The following is a 21,069-nucleotide window of genomic DNA, read 5'->3' on the forward strand; positions in this document are numbered from 1 at the left end:
AATCAAATAGGGTTAGAAACCCCAGTTGGAGGATTCTGTCAACTTATTCCCTGTTTATTCCAGAAATCCTCCAACCAGGATTTCTGCAAATCCAGAGAATTTTGGAAAAGTTTTTTTTTTTTGCAACCCTACAGTCAAACTGGAGTGCAAAGATTAAGTTGATCCCCCAACCCAATGCTGACTCTACCGGAGTATCAATATTAGTTGGATCTGACTCAAAAACAAGCTTGAACCTAATGTATAGAAGCAGGTTTGAATTGCGGTGGTGCAAAGCGCATCTATAACAACCTACAGAATCAGGGCACCCATGTAGGCAGTCAAAATGAAACACAGGCCTTTCATAAGGAGTAAAAATAATGCTGGTACAGACTTACTATGTTCAGGGCAACCCTCAGAGTCCCTGCACATCAGTGTGGGCCCTGTATGTTAATGTTCCCCCTGGCTAAATATTAGCCCATTAGACTAGGTTTATACTGAGCTTGTTACTTAGGTGTTCACACTACGAGAGGGAGAGCTAGACCTTTTACTGTAATGTAAACTTGCAATCTTGTCATGTCTTCTACGCCACCCTTGAAGGCTGCGGGCGAGCTTTGCTTGAGATTCACCCCCACTCCGAGCATTGCAGTGTGAAGAGATGTCGGCCAATGTGTATTGTAGTCCCGTGAGCGGTGACGTACGAGGTTTTAAGGTCAAAGGACGTTTCCGCCACAATCTATATACTGACATTTGCCAGAGAAATCCCTATGCTTTGCATTCACGCTTGCTGTTTGTACATATCCATATCGACAACACCACAGCAAAATGAGTGCGCGGACTTGGTCCGATGCGGAGACCAAGCTTTTGATCTCCATTTGGTCAAGCGATCAGATTCTAGCGAGGTTGTTGCAATGTTACAGAAAGAAAGACGTCTACCTCGACGTCTGCGGCGTTGCTTGAACATGGCCACCATCGTTTTGTGGAAGCAGCGTCAGACATGAAATATGCGTACCGCCGGACCAAAGACGAGAATGGACTGAGTGGTATTGGCAGAGAGGCCTGTCCATTCTATAGGGAATTGGACAATTTCCTCATGCGACCTGCCTCCATGCCTCCCCACATTATGAACGCCAGTGTAACTGCAGCGGATGAAGAGCAAGAATTTGGCAAGTATTTTTTTTTATTTATTTGTGTAATCGTAGCTAAGAAAAGTCATCCGGACACTATGTCCTAATGTATTAGCCAGACGGCTAGCTAGTTCTAAGTTATATGAATCGAAAGTATCACTACTTCACGTTGTTGTCTGCTAGCTGGTTGCTAACAAAACGTTGCTAGCCTGTTTTTGTAAACTTTGCTCATCACTCCCACCCAAATGCTTGTAATGACTACAAGCTAGTTGCCGTTGAGTTATTTCACCACAACTTTACATCGTGGAATGCTTGCTCCCAAAAGTCACTGTCCATTGCGAATGTATCCTGTTGGGTAACTTTGCTTATCAATCTCTCCTATGTGTAACCGATGTGAAATGGCTAGTTAGTTAGCGATGGTGCGCGCTAATAGCATTTCAATCAGTGACGTCACTCGCTCTGAGACTTGAAGTAGGGTTTCCCCTTGCGTCACAAGGGCCGCGGCTTTTGTGGCGCGATGGGTAACGATGCTTCGTGGGGTGTCAGTTGTTGATGTGTGCAAGGGTCCCTGGTTCGAGCCCAGGTTGGGGCGAAGAGAGGGACGGAACCTACACTGTTACATATGCAGCAACACCAGCCCTGGGTCCCGTCAGTAGCCCCAACTCTGAGCAGTCTGCCCCTAGTTTCCCTCTTAAGTCCAACCAACTCATCTCTTGACTCGGGGAGTGCAAAATACCCCTTGCAGGTATAGGACAGTATAACATGTTATTGTACTTGATATTTTGTTGGCGACGCTACATTAACTTATGTATCACCATTTTTGTAATTGTTGATTTGGCTGACAGTAATCGCTTTCTTGTTCACTCCAGGTGGCAGAGCATCCAGAAAGACTCAATATGAGCGGCAACAACACAGCGAAAAGGCTGCGAAGGAGAATATAAGGGAGCTTGGTTAATTCACCATGTGGTCTCAAAGGCAGGTCGAGATGGACTGGCAGCTAGTGTTGAACTTTTCTGCCGTTATGTAGTGTATGTTCGGAAGCGCTGGCCTGATGCTCCTCAGCAGGCCCCTGTGCAGAGCCAATCCAGGATGTCACTGCTGCAGGGTCAGGATCCAGTGTACAGCAGCACTCCTGTATGGCTTCAGACCACCATCTCAAAGACAATCCAGCCTGGGAAACAACAGTTATTATTATTGGCTGTTGTTTCCCATTTCACCCTAAACAGACAACACACTGAAGAATGCGAAAGCTGAAACGACTGTGCATGTTATTTTCGTAATGCATTAAAGACACGTGTATACAGTGCCAGTTGAATGAGTAGGTGTATCCAAACTTTTGAGTTTCCTTATTTTTACTATTTTCTACATTGTAGAATAATAGTGAAGACATAAACTATGAAATAACACCCATGGAATCATGTGTTAAACAAATCAAAATATATTTGAGATTATTCAAAGTAGCCACCTGTTGCCTTGACGACAGCTCTGCACACTCTTGGAATTCTACTAACCAGTTTTACCTTAACTGGTGGTCGACGACCCCTTGTTAAATAATCAAATCAAAGTTTGTCACGAGCGCCGAATGCAACAGGTGTAGACCTTACAGTGAAATGCTTACTTACAGGCTCTAACCAACAGTGAAAATAAAAAAAGGTATTAGGTAATTAAATAAATAAACAATAGTAAAAAAAAGACAGTGGAAAATTACAGTAGCGAGGCTATATACAGGCACCGGTTAGTCGGGCTGATTTGAAGTAGTATGTACATGTAGATATGGTTAAAGTGAATATGCATATATGATAAACAGAGAGTAGCAGTAGTGTAGAAGAGGGGGTGGTGGGACATCCACTACCCCTTCCGATATAAGTAGTCTGTGTGACTGTCGAGTGTTGGGCTTATGACGGGTAAATGGGACCCGACTATGGCCCCTACACATTGAGGGAATCCAAGATCAAGTTGCCTGAATCCCCGGGTGGTGTCCTCTGCATCTCCGGGTTATCCTTCAACTTGAGTGCAGTAGCAAAATATGCATATATACAAAAGTATGTGGACACCCCTTTAAATTTGTAGATTCGTTTATTTCAGCCACACCCGTTGCATGTCTTTGTGTTCGATTTTTACAACCGTCAGCAATCTCCATAGACAAACATTGGCATTAGAATGGCCTTACTGAAGAGCTCAGTGACTTTCAACTTGGCACTGTCCTATGCCACCTTTCCAACAAGTCAATTTGTCAAATTTCTGCCCTGCTAGAGCTGCCCCGGTCAACTGTAAGTGCTGTTATTGTGAAGTGGAAACGTCTAGGAGCAACAACAGCTCAGCCGCGAAGTGGTAGGCTATAGAAGTGTGTAAAAAATCTTCTGTCGTCACTTGCAACAGTCACTACCGTGTTCCAAACTGCCTCTGGAAGCAATGTCAGCACAAGAACTGTTGGTCGGGAGCTTCATGAAATGGGTTCCAGTGACCGAGCTGCACATACAAGCCAACGATCACCATGTGCAATGCCAAGCATCGGCTGGAGTGTTGTAAAGCTCGACACCATTGGACTCTGAAGCAGTGGAAACTCTTTTTTGGAGCGATGAATCTGGCAGTCTGACGAACAAATCTGGGTTTGGCGGATGCCAGGAGAACACGCCCTGCCTGAATGCATAGTGCCAACTGTAAAGTTTGGTGGGATGAATGATGGTCTGGGGCTGTTATTCATGGTTCGGGCTAGGTGTCACTAATGCTCTTGTGGCTAAATGGAAGCAAGTCACCTCAGCAATGTTACAACATCTAGTGGAAAGCCTTCCCAGAAGAGTGGAGGCTGTTATAGCAGCAAAGGGGAGAACCAACTTCATATTAATGACCATGATTTTGAAATGAGTTGTTTGACGAGCAGGTGTCCACATACTTTAGGTCATGTAGTTCTTGACGGGTAGAACAGACTTACCTGTAGCCAAAATTGCATGTACTTGTCTCTGTCAATGTCGCTATTCATTTAAAACCCTACCAAACAGGAATGTCAACATTTTATACCATCAGCAGCACTTATTCCCTGGAGAGCACCATTGTGGGTTCTAAGGTAAAGCAAAATACGTCAGCCAGTAAGTTTATACGCCTTCTAGATCATGGGGCTGCGTGCGTACATGCCGCTTCAAGCCCCCCAAACTCCCTCTCGGTACATGACATACCCGTTGCTAATGTAAATGGAAAAGTTCATGTACGTATTATGTAAATTTAAACTTTGTTTTTATAAAACATTTTATTAACACAACAAATACAAAAAAACTGAACTATACAAACAAGAATACATAAACCTAAGAGGTATTACATATCAAGATTAATTTTCAATTTGTTAAATACTTTTATGGTGCGTATTGTTTTCACATTTACTGATCATTTCAAAATAGAATTTAAATATCTTTAAATAATGTGAGGGTTGTTCTCTGTCCACTTCATTTTATGGATAAAGAATCTTCCATGAAAGATAAACAAATTAACATTGAAACTTTGTTGCGATGCCTCTGCTTCAACTCTCTTCAATCTGAATAAGCTCGAAATGTTCCCCCTGGCTCTCTATCTGTTTGTAAAGGTAAACATTAGCCCAATATCCCTCACAGTACCCCTAGAAGACTGCCCTCTGGGCAGGTTTATACTGGGCTGTTTACTTACATAATGGGCACCATCAATTAAGATAGTGGAGGAGCAAAGCTGGTTTATAATAATGTTTTTTTGTCATGCTTGACGATTTTATATTTACCATGCAGGACCATTGTCCCTTTTTAGTCGTCTGGTCTTGGGTGAACAAATGGCTAGACATGACGGATCTATTTAACATTAACATACCTGATTAACTAGGTTTCTGTTCTGTTTGACATAGTTCATAGTCAACTGAAGTAGTTTTGTTGACATTGATTTAGGTGAGGATAATGGCTAATAACTCACTCTGCTGACGACATCTGGTTAAAGTGAGGATAATGGCTAACTCTGGAGACGTGGTTTAGATGAGGATAATGGCTAACTCTGACGTCATTTGGTTTAGATGAGGATAATGGCTAATAACTGCTGACATCATCATCTGGTTTAGCGACTGTAGTGCAGCTGTTGAGAAGAATAGAGAGGCCCATATGCGGTAAACTCCTAGTATAAATAAAGGTTTCCCCCATATGCTGTAAACTCTGTCGATGGGCCCTTCAAGGCCCTAATTTTAGCCAGTGGCCCTGTACTACTATGGCTGACCTTGTAAAACAACACATTTCATTGCTTTTGCTCAATAAAATGTTTTTAAACTTTGCAGTTGGTGTGAGGAGTATAAACATGACAAATACATCACAGATCATACTTGCAAAGATTAGGCTGCTATAGCGGGTAGGAGCGTTGGGCCAATAACCGAAGGCACTTAACCCACTACTCCCCGGGCGACCGAAGACATGGATGTTGATTTTTAAGGCAACCCTCCGCACCTCTCTAATACAGAGGCGTTGGGTTAAATGCGGAAGACATTTCAGTTGATGAAATCTAATTTTATTAGTCACGTGCCGAATACAGGTGTAGACCTTACAGTGAAATGCTTACTTACAAGCCCCTAAAAGAGGGGGGTTGGGGGGGCGGCAATGCAAATAGTCTGGGTGGCCATTTGATTACATGTTCAGTAGTCTTGTGGCTTGGGGGTAGAAGCTGTTTATAGAAGCCTCTTGGACCTAGACTTGGCGCTCCGGTACCGTTTGCCGTGCGTTAGCAGAGAGAACGGTCTATGACTAGGGCCTTCCTGTTACACCGCCTGGTATAGAGGTCCTGGATGGCAGGATGTTTGACCCCAGTGATGTACTGGGCCATACGCACTAACCTCTGTAGTGCCTTGCGGTCGGAGGCTGAGCAGTTGCCATACCAGGCAGTGATGCAACCAGTCAGGATGCTCTCGATGGTGCAGCTGTAGAACCTTTTGCTGATCTGAGGACCCATGCCAAATCTTTTCAGTCTCCTGAGGGGGCATAGGTTATGTTGTGCCCTCTTCACGACTGTTTTGGTGTGCTTGGACCATGTTCGTTTGTTGGTGACGTGGACACCAAGGAACTTGAAGCTCTCAACCTGTTCCAATACAGCCCCGTCGATGAGAATGGGGGCGTGCTCGGTCCCCTTTTTCCTGTAGTCCACAATCATCTCCTTTGTCTTGATCATGTTGAGGGAGGGGTTGTTGTCCTGGCACCACACGGCCAGGTCTCTGACCACCTCCCTATAGGCTGTCTTGTCGTTGTCGGTGATCAGGCCTACCACTGTTGTCATCAGCAGACTTAATGATGGTGTTGGAGTTGTGCCTGGCCGTGCAGTCATGAGTGAACAGGGAGTACAGGATGGGACTGAGCACGCACCCCTGAGGGTCCCCTGTACTTATTGATGAAGCCAATGACTGATGTGGTGTACTTCTCAATACCATCGGAGGAATCTCGGAACATATTCTAGTCTGTGCAAACAACACAGTCCAGTAGCTTATCATCAGCTTCATCTGAACACATTTTTACTGACCGAGTCACTGGTACTTCCTGCTTTAATTTTTGCTTGTAAGCAGGAATCAGGAGGATAGAATTATGGTCAGATTTGCCCAAATGGAGGGCGAGGGAGAGCTTTGTATGCGTCTCTGTGTGGTGTAAAGGTGGCCCAGAGTTGTTTTCCCCTCTGGTTGCACATTTAACATGCTGATAGAAATTTGGTAAGACAGATTTAACTTTCCCTGTATTAAAATCCCTGACTACTAGAAGCGCTGCCTCTGGGTGAGCGTTTTCCTGTTTGCTTATGGTGGAATACAGCTCATTCAGTGTGGTCTTAGTGCCTGCATCAGTCTGTCGTGGTATGTAGACAGCTATGAAAAATACAGATGAAAACTCTAGGTAGATAGTGTGGTATACAGCTTATCATGAGATGCAAAACCTTGAGACTTCCTTAGATAGTGTACCATCTGTTATTTACAAAAATGCATTGTCCGCCACCCCTTATCAGACGCCGCTGTTCTATCTAGCCAATACAGCGTATAACCAGCCAGTTGTATGTTGATAGTGTCGTCGTTCAGCCACGACTCCGTGACGCATAAGATATTACAGCTTTGAATGTCCCGTTGGTAGTTTAATCTTCTGCGTAGGTCACCTATTTTATTGTCCAAAGATTGCACGTTTGCTAGCAGATGGAAGGAAGTGGGGGTTTATTCGATCGCCTACGAATTCTCAGAAGGCAGCCCGCCCTCTGGCCCCTTTTTTCTCCGCCTTCTCTTCACGCAAATCACGGGGATCTGGGCCTGTTCCTGAGAAAGCAGTATATCATTCAGGTCCGGCTCGTCAAACTCGTTAAAGGAAAAAAAGGATTCTGCCGGTCCGTGGTAAGTAATCGCAGTTCTTTATTATTTTTTTATTTTTGGTCATAAGAGTCGGTATCAGCAACATTATGTACAAAATAAGTTACAAACAATGCAAAGAAACGAACCAAAAAAAACAACAATTTGTTAGGAATACGTAAAACGTCAGCCTTGTTCTCCGGCGCCGTCTTGTTGCATTCGTACAAGTGACTGGGTGTATCGGCCTTTCCCTATCATACACCCCAGGTTTTGCGCTTCATTCTCTCACTTGTGCCTTGTATTCCCGTAGTTGCAACACGATCACACCAGATGCACTTCAGTATTCAATGTTTGTCCCTTGTCCCCAGGACATTGGATGATGCCTTTTTTTAATGCCGTCCACTAGGTGCAACTTAACTGTCTTTAAAAAAATATATATATATATATATATATATATCTATATATCTATATCTATATCTATATATATATGCTTAACCGTGAAGTTATTTTCTGTTTTAACAACTTTTAACAATTTACCTACTTTCACTTCACCCACAGATGTTTATCCCACTGGACAAACATTGAATACCGACGTGAGATGTTGTTGCTAGTCGAGCCGACCACGTCAAACCACACTGCTGTTTCATCCATGGCAATGATGTTGGTATGCTTTCTCTCTTCTGTTGCTCAATCTTTACAGTACTCCCTGAAGTTAACTCGTAAACAATTCATTTAGACCAGTGTTTATTTGCTGAAACGTGTGCCAGCTATTAAAAGGGACAGGTCGCTATTTGAGAGAGTGCGTCAGTCAGTAATCTCTTAAACCCCCATTGGTCGAAGGGGTTGAAGTATGATTTGTTCAGCTGCCGCCGCCTGGTGTGGTGTTTGGTGTGGTTTTGCAGGGCGACGTGTGCCTGTGCATCTGTCCCCTGTTGAAGAACAAATTTAGATTTTTCATCTCTGAAAGCATGTGTTCTCTGTTTTTTGTGTCCCTGGTATCTGGTCAGCACCCCTGACCGGGGTGTTGTGGTTCTGCCGATTCCCCGTCGGGAGTGTGGTGACTTGGATGTTAGGGTTTGCGTGGTGGGGGGGTGATACACGTGTGGGTGCGTTGTGTTGGGGGTCTAGGGGTGACTGGAATGTCTGCTGTTCTGTTCCTGGCAGGGGGCACGTGCTGTGTTCAGAACAGGTCCTTGTTGTGTGTGGCACATGGAGCAAGCCTTGTCTCTTTTATATAAACGGCCCATAGGTCTCCTCCCGTAATGAAATGTACCGGCCGCCTTGTTTTCCTTTAGATTTGGCTGCCAGTGTCTGCCCTCCTCTTAACCCCTCCCGGTCCATCATTCTTCCCCAGCTCCTATTGGGACCTATTCCGACCGCTGTCTCTGTGTAATGGATAAACGCATTCCATACTCAGTCGTTGGGCATTCTGTTTCCTCTTTTGTCCTGGATGTGTTAATTGGTCGGTTCAAAGGGGGAAGAATGTGCTGTTCTCCCCCCTTGTTTATCAACCAGTCAGATTTAAATGAACTCAGGCCCCTGTGTGGAATGCGGTCACTTCATTTAGCTGTCTCGCATGTTATCATGGACCTGTTGGCATCTCATTCCCCTCAGTCCCTGGTCTGTATAGCTGTAGTATGCATAGCCAACATAACAAAGTCCAATGTATACCAAAAGTGTTTACAATAGGAAATCACAGCAAGAAGTATGGCTCCCCAGTTGTCTAATGTTGAGTAGAGACACTGGGAAAGGTCAAACGATCCACATTTTCACAATATTTCCATATTTTGATAACTGATTTTTGATAATTGGATGTTTGCATTTTGAAACATAGCCACATAAGACTGGACAGTAAGGACCTTGGTGACATGAGGAAAGTTGTTGGATATTCGATTTGTTTAATTCAGGGGTTCCCAAACTTTTTTTGTCCCGCGACTCCATTTTGATATCAAAATGTTTCCATGACCCCACCATGTACAAAAGAAACTACGTTTTTTTTAATGTAATTAACGGCCAAAGTTTACTTTTTACAATTTGGGCTATGAGTCTATTAAAAATCAGTCTGACAGTATTTCAATCTCAAGATGGTATGGTTTGAAGTGACTGATGCATCATAAAGGTATTGGGAAATTCAGAAGATCATCAGACAATGTTGTATGATCTTCTGTGTAGAAAATAACATAAAATATCGATGCCATTTCCCCCCTGCCAGATTCAGTGGCTGGTCTTGCTCTAACAGCTTGTAGACATATTAGAGGGAAGCGGTATGTACAGTTGAAGTCGGAAGTTTACATACACTGAGGTTGGAGTCATTAAAACTCGTTTTTCAACCACTCCACAAATTTCTTGTTAACAAACTATAGTTTCGGCAAGTCGGTTAGGACATCTACTTTGTGCATGACAAGTCATTTTTCCAACAATTGTTTACAGACAGATTATTTCACTTACAATTCACTGTATCACAATTCCAGTGGGTCAGAAGTTTACATGCACTAAGTTGACTGTGTCTTTAAACAGCTTGGAAAATGCCAGAAAATTATGTCATGGCTTTCGAAACTTCTGATAGGCTAATTGACATCATTTGAGTCAATTGGAGATGTACCTGTGGATGTATTTCAAGGCCTACTTTCAAACTCAGTGTCTCTTTGCTTGACATCATGGAAAAATCAAAAGAAATCAGCCAAGACCTCAGAAAAAACATTGTAGACCTCCACAAGTCTGGTTCATCCTTGGGAGCAATTTCCAAATGCCTGAAGGCACCACGTTCATCTGTACAAACAATAGTACGCAAGTATAAACACCATGGGACCACGCAGCCGTCATACCGCTCAGGAAGGAGATACGTTCTGTCTCCTAGAGATGAACGTACTTTGGTGCGAAAAGTGCAAATCGATCCCTGAACAACAGCAAAGTACCTTGTGAAGATACTTTAGGTACCGGGTACAACAGTATCTATATCCACAGTAAAACGAGTCCTATATCGACAACCTGAAAGGCCGCTCAGCAAGGAAGAAGCCACTGCTCCAAAACCGCCATAAAAATGCCAGACTACGGTTTGCAAATGCACATGGGGACAAAGATTGTATTTTTGAAGAAATAGAACTGTTTGGACATAATGACCATCGTTATGTTTGGAGGAAAAAGGGGGAGGCTTGCAAGCCGAAGAACACCATCCCAACCGTGAAGCCCGGGGGTGGCAGCATCATGTTGTGGGGGTGCAGGAGGGACTAGTGCACGTCACAAAATAGATGGCATTTTGAGGAAGGAAAATGATGTGATATATTGAAGCAACATCTCAAGATCACCGTCAGGAAGTTAAAGCTTGGCTGCAAATGGGTCTTCCAAATGGACAATGACCCCAAGCATACTTCCAAAGTTGTGGCAAAATGGCTTAAGGACAACAAAGTCGAGGTATTGGAGTGGCCATCACAAAGCCCTGACCTCAATCCTATAGAAAATTTGTGGGCAGAACTGAAAAAAAGTGTGTGTGAGCAAAGAGGCCTACAAACCTGACTCAGTTACACCAGCTCTGTCAGGAGAAATGGGCCAAAATTCACCCAACTTATTGTGGGAAGCTTGTGGAAGACTACCTGAAACAGTTGACCCAAGTTAAACAATTTAAAGGCAATGCTACCAAATACTAACTTAGTGTATGTAAACTTCTGACCCACTGGGAATGTGATGAAAGAATTAAAAGCTGAAATAAAATGATTCTCTCGACTATTATTCTGACATTTCACATTCTTAAAATAGTGGTGATCCTAACTGACCTAAGACCGGGAATTTTTACTAGGATTAAATGTCAGGAATTGTGACAAACTGAGTTTAAATGTAATTGTATAAGGTGTATGTAAACTTCTGACTTCAACTGTATGTATGTGTTCCTGAGAGTCTTCTCTCTCAGTGATGGGGTCATAATATTTTGTAGCTTAAACCATTGAAAAGAGAGACATTTGTAGGACGACAACAGAAACCGCTCTGTTTACGACCACATCTAGCGGTTACCGGAGGGTTGGAACTCCCGTCTCAAATGACACAACCAGGAAATGGCGGAGTGATTTCTGCGTTACACCTTTTTTAAAGTGATACGAATGGGACATGTAGTCATTAACTAGACCTTGAATGTTTTACAAATAAAATGTTGTTACCTCAAAACATTAGGCCTCATATTAGTGTGTAGCCCAAATCTGTTCGGACGCTACAGAGACAAGTTGGCAGATCGGCTGTACCGACTTCAGACGAGTCCCAAGACGCTTGTGGGGGGTGAAACGGAGGGGTCATAATAGATTTAAGGTCATAACCGTTCGGACGCTACAGACTATTTTGTGAGAACTGATTTTCGGGATGTCTCACAAACATCGCTCTATCACCTTTCACCTCAGAAGTGGAAGTGTTACATAGGCGGATGCGGTGGATTGAAACGAATTCAATGCAAAGAAACATATATAGTTTAAATTGACTAGATTAAAAATAAATAAAAGTTTAGGCGAAGGAAATGATCAGGCCCACACAATCTGAAAATAGTATCACCCTGAAATACCATATCGATATTTGATAACCATAGTTATTCAAAAGTAAGTGCCATAATTTGGGCTTGATAAAAATCAAACATGCACATACTTGAGAGATAAGTAAATTTAAATGGATTGATAAAGGTGTGGTTTAACACATGCAGTGTGAGATGACGTTTTGTAGCAGTAAGTAAATATGATTATATAAACCTGTCACTGAGTAGACAAATTAGAATGTAGACGCTCAAAACTCCTCCCCTAACATTCTTCCAAGCAAGTCCATGTGATGTAAAGGGCTTTTAAAGACTGGAAACACTCACTCCCTTCAAAACACTGATATACCTACGAGTCAGAGACGCACCGTGGACTCTTCTTTTGACTTTTCTGAGAGTTGCAATTTGGGAAGTTTTGTTGATCATGCGTTGCGAGATGAGCTACAGTCTAAACTACTCGCCAGGATCCTCACCCACGACTTCAGGACGTGTGGTTTCTTACAGAGCACGATGCCGGTAATAGTCTTGAGTATTTGGACATACTGTATTTGGAGGCTATTCCCTCATCAGTGTGTAGCTGTCTTTTACTATTGTATTTAGACACATCATCAATGCAGGATTTTATTTTTAATCAACTTGCTTGTTCTCTTGCTCTATATATTGTCAGTTAGAAGGACATAGTTGCGAGTGTACCGTGGATAATTGTTGGTACCTGTTATCTCCACGGCATTGTTAGCAACTGTATCACGTTTGAGAGCCACAGTGATATAAGTGCTTTGGCTACTTTAGCTTCAATGTGGTGGTTTGAAGTTGTGACTGTCTCCCTGCACGTCCTCTCGTCGCCTTGTTGAGACTGAGTCAGTCATATAGGCTACATAGCCTTAGTGGGTACAGTGCGCCCTCTCTGCACGTCCTCTCGTCGCCTTGTTGAGCTTTCAGTCAGTCATATAGGCTACATAGCCTTAGGGGGTACAGTGCGCCCTCTCTGCACGTCCTCTCGTCGCCTTGTTGAGCTTTCAGTCAGTCATATAGGCTACATAGCCTTAGGGGGTACAGTGCGTCCTCTCGTCGCCTTGTTGAGACTGAGTCAGTTATATAGGCTACATAGCCTTAGTGGGTACAGTACGTCCTCTCTGCACGTCCTCTCGTCACCTTGAGACTGTCAGTCATGTAGGCTACATAGCCTTAGTGGGTACAGTGCGCCCTCTCTGCACGTCCTCTCGTCGCCTTGTTGAGACAGTGTCAGTCATATAGGCTACATAGCCTTAGTGGGTACAGTACGTCCTCGTAGCCTTGTTGAGACAGTGTCAGTCATATAGGCTACATAGCCTTAGTGGGTACAGTACGTCCTCTCGTCGCCTTGTTGAGACAGTGTCAGTCATATAGGCTACATAGCCTTAGTGGGTACAGTACGTCCTCGTAGCCTTGTTGAGACAGTGTCAGTCATCTAGGCTACATAGCCTTAGTGGGTACAGTGCGCCCTCTCTGCACGTCCTCTCGTCGCCTTGTTGAGCTTTCAGTCAGTCATGTAGGCTACAGTGCGTCCTCTCTGCACGTCCTCTCGTCGCCTTGTTGAGCTTTCAGTCAGTCATGTAGGCTACATAGCCTTAGTGGGTACAGTGCGCCCTCTCTGCACGTTCTCTCGTCGCCTTGTTGAGCTTTCAGTCAGTCATGTAGGCTACATAGCCTTAGGGGGTACAGTGCGCCCTCTCTGCACGTCGCCTTGCAGAGCTGCAGCGAGTCACGTAGCCTGCATAGCCGTGGGGATACAATGGTCGTCGACGATTGATCGATTACTTGTTTACATTGAATAGAGGAGCCAATGACATTAATGGAATAGTCGGGACCTAATTTGAAGATGATCTTGTCAACCGTTTGGCGAATTGTTAGTTAAATTGCGCGCCAGCATAGTTTTAGGCATTTAATTGATTTATGATATGCGGACACACTCACTCAACCATGTATCACCTGTAGACACGGTCCCATGCCGATGATGTGCTCTAAATCCTAACTGTAAAGGGACATTTAATCAGCAAATGAATGTTCTGTATCCTGTTCACGTTTTGAAGTATAGCGAGGAAACCTAAAACTTTCACTGTATTTGGAGCAGAACAGAATGGACCGTATAGTTTCACCTCACCCGTGCGCATATGGAGGAATAATACAATTTAATGTATTCAGCAGGATCAGTAAACGATTAAAACACACAATTACAGACCTGGACAATATGTTGTCTTGCCAGTGCCCCTTCTAGCGGCGCGTTGCGCGGAAGCGCCTTTGTTCAGATGGGGCGCTGTAGTCAGTGCACGACAGGCATCGACCGGGTGTTGCTAAAGGGATCAGAAACGCAACCTTTTGAGGGATTAAATAGAGATTTGTGAGATTATTTAATGTGTCTACGAGACGTTGGCCACTGAACGACGTGAGTATAATGCATTTTTCTACAAGGGTAATACGCTAAACGGAGCAAGGGAGGAGAAGTGGTGGTAACCTCCATAAAAGGGTACACAGTATGCTGTTTGTTCCACTGTAGGCTACGTGTCGCCTAGACAACAAAACATGGCAAAATAAAAACTATCCTCAAATCAATGTCGAGATAAAGCAAGTGCACTGTATCATGAAACGATGACTTTCCACACAATGGAGCGTCATTTTGCACAGCCCTTTCAGCACTAGTGTCTGTGCTATAAACCTAATCCCCCCCCAACATCTGTGCTGCTTAATCCCCTTTATGTTCAACTAGCCGAAATCCCAATTGCATATAACCTGTTTTCTTTAAACCGTATTAAGAGGCAGGCAGCATTCTTCTACATGCTGGAAAAGCAGACAAATGTCAAATGTGGTTTTTAAACAGGATTGTGCCTAAATCCCTGCATTACGCTGCATGGGGAAACAGAAACATACATTGGAATGTGTAGTAGAGGATTGATGATTCTCTTCAAAGCATTTCGGGGGTCTTTTTCCTCATTCCTTCGGTATGTTGACATTATTTTCTCTCTGACTCTTTCTCCACAGTTCTTCTGGAGCCAGTGTTGTAGCCATCGATAACAAGATCGAGCAAGCGATGGTGAGTGCATCTCTAGTTTTTCTACCCACTAGCTAGGTACCACTACACGTATTTAAAAGTTGATGGAGATGCCTTTTGACCTGAAGTCAGTGGTAAAGCTTGTGAGTAACATTGATATGGTAGTATCTCTGTCTTGCTAGCCCTCTGACGTAACCCCTCACATGGTAGTATCTGTCTTGCTAGCCCTCTGACCCCTCACATCGTATGACATGGTAGTATCTGTCTTGCTAGCCCTCTGACGTAACCCCTCACATGGTAGTATCTGTCTTGCTAGCCCTCTGACCCCTCACATCGTATGACATGGTAGTATCTGTCTTGCTAGCCCTCTGACCCCTCACATCGTATGACATGGTAGTATCTGTCTTGCTAGCCCTCTGACCCCTCACATCGTATGACATGGTAGTATCTGTCTTGCTAGCCCTCTGACCCCTCACATCGTATGACATGGTAGTATCTGTCTTGCTAGCCCTCTGACCCCTCACATCTCTGTAGTGTTATATGCTCCTGAGTTGTTGTACTGATGCTCTCCCCCTCTCCTTCTCCTCAGGACCTGGTGAAGAGCCACCTGATGTATGCAGTGAGGGAGGAGGTGGAGGTTCTGAAGGAGCAGATCAAGGAGCTGTATGAGAGGAACTCTCAGCTGGAGCGGGAGAACGCTGTGCTCAAGTCCCTGGCCAACACTGATCAGCTCACCCAGCTGTCGTCCACCCAAATCAGCCCGGCCGGCAGCACCTCCCCCCCTCAGCAGCAACCCCCCACCAATAACGCCAATACCAAACCCCACTTGGAAGGTGCAGCCCAGGCTCTCAGCCTGCTCCAGCAGCCCAATGTCACCTCAGCGTGATCACCTGCCTCCGTGACACACCTCCCCGAAATACGCGAGGAGGAGACCCCAACCAACCAACCAACCAACCAACCATAACATAATCAACACTTGATTATGTTTTTTTTGAGAAGCAAAAGCGGCCTTTGTTTGCCACCCTTGTCTTTTTGAGTGGCGTTAAGAGCCATGCTTCAGTGTGCTGCTGCTGTCGTCGGGCCTTCCCAGTATTAGACAATCATCATCCTGTGAAAGCATTCTTTTGGCCGGGCGTCCCGTGTTCAGTCGAAGGGGAACTGGCCAGGGGCGAGTACAGCGCAGGCTGCGTCCCACGCAGGGGAGAGAGGTGATGGGCCGTATTGTGGCAGGATAACTGGGGGTGGTCCAAAGGCCCCCCCAAAAAACACTGGGCTGTTGGTGGTGAGTGGAAAAGAACGGGGGAATGAGAGGGACAAAGAGACTGAGGTGGGGGAAGAGGATTCTCGCCCCACCATAAGAGGAATGTGTCTCTCACTGTGAGAAGAGCAAGAGTTTTCCCAGAGCCACCACACTTTGACCCAAGTAATAAAAAAGACCTTCATTAGTTCAGTTTTACTGTTTGCATTTATTTATTTCGGGGCTGCTATTTTCATAATGTAAATGAACAATGTAACAGAAATACTTATATTTAAAAAAATAAAAAAATAAAAAAAGTTTCTGTTATGATAGATTGATTATCGGTCAGGCATTTTTGGTAGTATAATGCAACAAGTAGTTCCGTATAGGCAATAGGTTCTTTAAAATGGCAATTTCCTATGGCATAGCATCGCTAACACTAAAAGGCAGTTCATTTAAATGATGAAATCCAGGTTGAATGTACATTTTGTAGAGAGTGTAAAGTATTGAGAGCGTAGAGGGTTTGTACAGGTGAACACAAGTTCTTCAAATATATATATATATTCTTCAATGAATTTTCGGTGGTTATATTTTGATGAAGAACACTGTTCATTTCCTTTGCTATAGTTTCTTTTTGGAAAAAAATGTAGAGAAAATTGCCATACTTCCCCAACCTTTTTTTTTTAAATTCTGTTGCGCATATTTAATTTCTGGGCTGGGGGTAAAAAATAAATAAAAAAAAGCTGTGAAATTGTTCAACCTACTTTGTAACCAAAGACACAAAGCTGTGTAATTCCTATATTTTTTATTATTTTTGAATGCACACTTCTATGTATTTTTACTTTCTTTTATTTTTTTTACTTCCTCCTTCACATCAAATGTTTTTTTTGGGGGATGCTGTTTAGCATGTTCTGCATGATCTATAATCAAACCACTTTCTTACCTCATGTTTTTATCCAACGCTCTTATTGTAACATATAGTTAGTTATTCAGTCTGAACGATGGGTAATGGACGGGGGGTGGGGGGGAGGGAGAATGAGGGATTAAGAGGAAGGGAGAGTCAGAAGCTCACATTAGCAGAAAATGAAGTTTGACCCATCTTTTTGTTCATGTAAACAGTGTTTTTTTTATTTTTTTTATTTCATATGCAGACAAAGTTTTGTTACGTTTAATGTATTTGATGAATGCAAACATTTAGATTCTGATTGTAGTTTACCAATCTGTACTTCAATAAAAAACGTTCTAACTTAACGGAAACTTTGTACACATTTCACAACTCCAGCTTGAACCCAGTAAATTCCTGTATGAGCATATTATGGTATGTCCTGTCTGTGTTACATGTATTTTGTGCCTCCTGCACCATCGCCAGTTGTCGGGCGACCTGGTTTATTCTTTGTGGCTTATAATTGTACAATCGGTCATCTTTAGCAGGATGAATTTAGATTTCAACTAAAGTATTTTTTTTAATATTTTTTTTTGAAGGAGATGCTGTGCACATGCCAGGTGTACTGTATGAAAGTGATTTATCACTGAGCCTTGGAGAAAATATCTTAACAATGCCCTTGTAATGTGCTGTTCTGACGGTTTCAGTAAAAAAAATAAATTACTGTTTTATTAAGAATGTCAATGTCTCGCCCAGTGCATTTTTTTAAATTTGTCATTTTACAATGAATGACTAATGATCAGCCTAGATTGACTAAGCTGGTTGTCGTACAAGTACGAAACATACTGTGTCCAGGGTATATAGCTGTCAACTATATCTCACATCAACCTCCGCTCGATGTACTTCACTCTAGGATCAACACGAACACATGATGCAGTACTATCTTTGAATTGACACTAACACTAGGCTAGGATATTATATTTTCTTATAGGTATGATAATCTCTTGTTTCGCAGCAAGGTTTATTTGTGTGTGGTGACTTAGAAAGATTCTGAACTAGGATCCTGATTGAGCCAATAAGACAAATGTCTGGTCTGCACTCCATCAATATGGTGAAGTTTGAGCTAAAAGCAGAATAGGAAAGTGCCCAGAGGGGTTCATGCCTGCTTCCAATGTACACTACATAACCAAGAACATCTCATACCAAAATCATGGGCATTTAATATGGAGTTGGCCCCCCCCCTCCCCTTTGTAATAAGTCTCCACTCTTCTGGGAAGGGTTTCCACTAGACGTTGGAACGTTGCTGCTGTTCATCCCAAAGGTGTTCGATGGAGTGGAGTTCTGGGCTCTGTGCAGGCCAGTCAAGTTCTTCCACACCGATCTCGACAAACCATTTCTGCATGGACCTCACTTTGTGCACGGGCTTATTCTCATGATGAAACAGGAAAGGGCCTTCTCCAAACTGTTGCCACAAAGTTGGAAGCACATTGTATAAAATGTTATTGCATGCTGTAGAATTAAGATTTCCCTTCACTGGAATTAAAGGGCCTAGCCCGAACCATGAAAAACAGCCGCAGACCATTATTCCTCCACCAAACTTTACAGTTGGTATTATGCATTCGGGAAGGTAGCGTTCTGGCATCCGCCAAACCCAGATTCGTTCGCCGGACTACCAGAAAGTGAAGCGTGATTCATCACTCTAGAGAACGCGTTTTGACTGTTCCAGAGTCTAATGGCGGCAAGCTTTACATCTCTCCGGCCGAGGCTTGGCATTGCTCATGGTGATCTTAGGCTTGTGTGCGGCTGCTCGGCCATGGAAACCAATTCCTGAAGCTCTCGACTTACAGTTCTTGTGCTGACATTGCTTCCAGAGGCAGTTTGGGACTTGGTAGTGAGTATTGCAACTGAGGACAGACTATTTTTTACGCACTACGCGCTTCAGCACTCGGCGGACCGTTCTGTGAGCTTGTGTGGCCTACCACTTTGCGGCTGAGCCGTTGTTGCTCCAAGACATTTCCACTTCACAAAAACAGCGCATACAATTGTACGCGGCAGCTCTAGCAGGGCAGAAATTTGATAAACTGACTTGTTGGAAATGTGGCATCCTATGACAGTGCCACATTGAAAGTGACGCCGTTCTTCAGTAAGGCCAGTCTACTGCCAATGTTTGTCTATGGAGATTGCATGGCTGTGTGCTCAATATTATACACCTGTCAGCAACAGGTGTGGCTGAAATAGCTGAATCCACCAATTTGAAGGGGTGTTCACATACTTTGTTATATACCTGCCCAGAGTGCTGATACCTGTTTCCAATGTATCTGCCAAGAGGGTTACATTGAACATACCATTTTTTGGTTTTTACATTTGTAACTGAATGGGGTGATGAGTCATTGTTATAACTAGCTGGTATTTCCTTAGGATTTCCTAAGAAATTATGTGGTAATGTGTGCCCAACTGTATCATACTTCGAAGATTTCAACATGGTCATTTCCTGGTACCAAATGGTAGCCTACAACCAAGTTACAGTATTGCCTACAATGTGTTGCTTGTTTCATTGCATCCCAGAGAAACTAAACGCTCGACTAACTGAGCGTTGAAAGTGCCACGCTCGACCAACTGAGCGTTGAAAGTGCCTCGCTCTACCAATTGAGCCACACGTGACCCTGTGTTTTTATGTCGCTGTATTTTGTTAACAGCTTTAGGAATCTAATCTTATTTTGTCTGCTAATAGCAGACCTGTACCTGTATGTAGAAGCATTGGATTTTATGAATATTACAAACCACACTTATTCTACACAAAACACATAGGATATATAGGTTAAATGATATGTCACACTGGGACAGATGAGAGGACATGTATCCTCAATATAGAAGAAAAAATGTATTCCAATTCTTTTTACGAAAGTGAGGAAAATCAGGAAAGTTAAACATATTTTTCATCAAGGTAATATCACTTGCACAAAAGTATTGTCTCAGTATTTCATGGGCTACACAACAGTATTGTCTCAGTATTTCATGGACGACACAAAAGTATTGTCTCAGTATTTCATGGGCTACACAACAGTATTGTCTCAGTATTTCATGGACGACACAAAAGTATTGTCTCAGTATTTCATGGACTAATTGATAATATTATATAAATTATCCACATTACTTTACCACATGGACAAGGGATAGATAATCTGTGTTCCCTTCCAACAAATGGCAGATATATTTTTCAAGGACCCTATCTAGACACACAGGCACACCGGCCAATGTACTTCTTGAGGCGTCAGCTGAAGAAATTAAAACTCTCACGGACAATACTGATTCGATTCTACACAACCATCATCGAGTCCATCCTCACCTCTTCGATCACTGTGTGATTCCGGAATGTGTCTGCCCGGGCCACTTAGAGGGTCATCGGCTGCCATCTGCCCTCCATCGAGAGTCCTGTACGACTCCAGGGCATGGAGGCGTGTAGGAAAGATCCTCACTGACCCGTTCCACCCCGGACACCCTATCTTCCAAACACTCCCCTTTGGCAAACGGACCGTTCAGGTCAATCACGACTAAAACCTCCCGTCACCTGAACAGCTTCTTCCCCCGCGCCGTGGCCCTCACCAACTGGCCACCTGGTCCACCATGATATTCTCATCCTAGAACTGCATATTACTCTTTGCACACATTCCTATACACCTGACTCTACATATATATATACACAGTGTCTTCAGAAAGTATTCACACCTATTGACTTATTCCACATTTTGTTGTGTTACAGCCTGAACCAATGCCCCATAATGAGAGTAAAAACATGTTTCTAGAAATTTTAGCAAATGTATTGAAAATTAAACACTGACATATCTAATTGACATAAGTATTCACACCCCCGAATCAATACTTTGTAGAAACACCCGTGGCGTCGATTACAGCGTTGAGTTGTCTTGGGTATGTCTGTATCAGCTTGGCACATCTGGATTTGGGGATTTTCTCCCATTATTCCTTGCAGATTTTCTCAAGCTTTGTTAAGTTAG

The 21,069-nt window shown here is 43.4% G+C and overlaps 1 protein-coding gene across 1 annotated transcript in view; it reads left to right on the forward strand.

The window, feature by feature from the left end:
• LOC106574174 (TSC22 domain family protein 2) overlaps positions 1 to 17,800 on the forward strand; it is a 49,513-nt gene extending 31,713 nt beyond the window's left edge. Inside the window, exons 2-3 of the mRNA XM_014149843.2 lie at positions 14,927 to 14,978; positions 15,526 to 17,800. Coding sequence (XP_014005318.1) covers positions 14,927 to 14,978; positions 15,526 to 15,822 — 349 coding nt within the window. The 3' untranslated portion in view covers positions 15,823 to 17,800. The remainder of the gene's footprint in view (positions 1 to 14,926; positions 14,979 to 15,525) is intronic.
• Positions 17,801 to 21,069: the final 3,269 nt, after the last annotated feature.

Source organism: Salmo salar, chromosome ssa16, assembly GCF_905237065.1.
Source record: "Salmo salar chromosome ssa16, Ssal_v3.1, whole genome shotgun sequence".
Taxonomy (NCBI): Eukaryota; Metazoa; Chordata; class Actinopteri; order Salmoniformes; family Salmonidae; genus Salmo; species Salmo salar.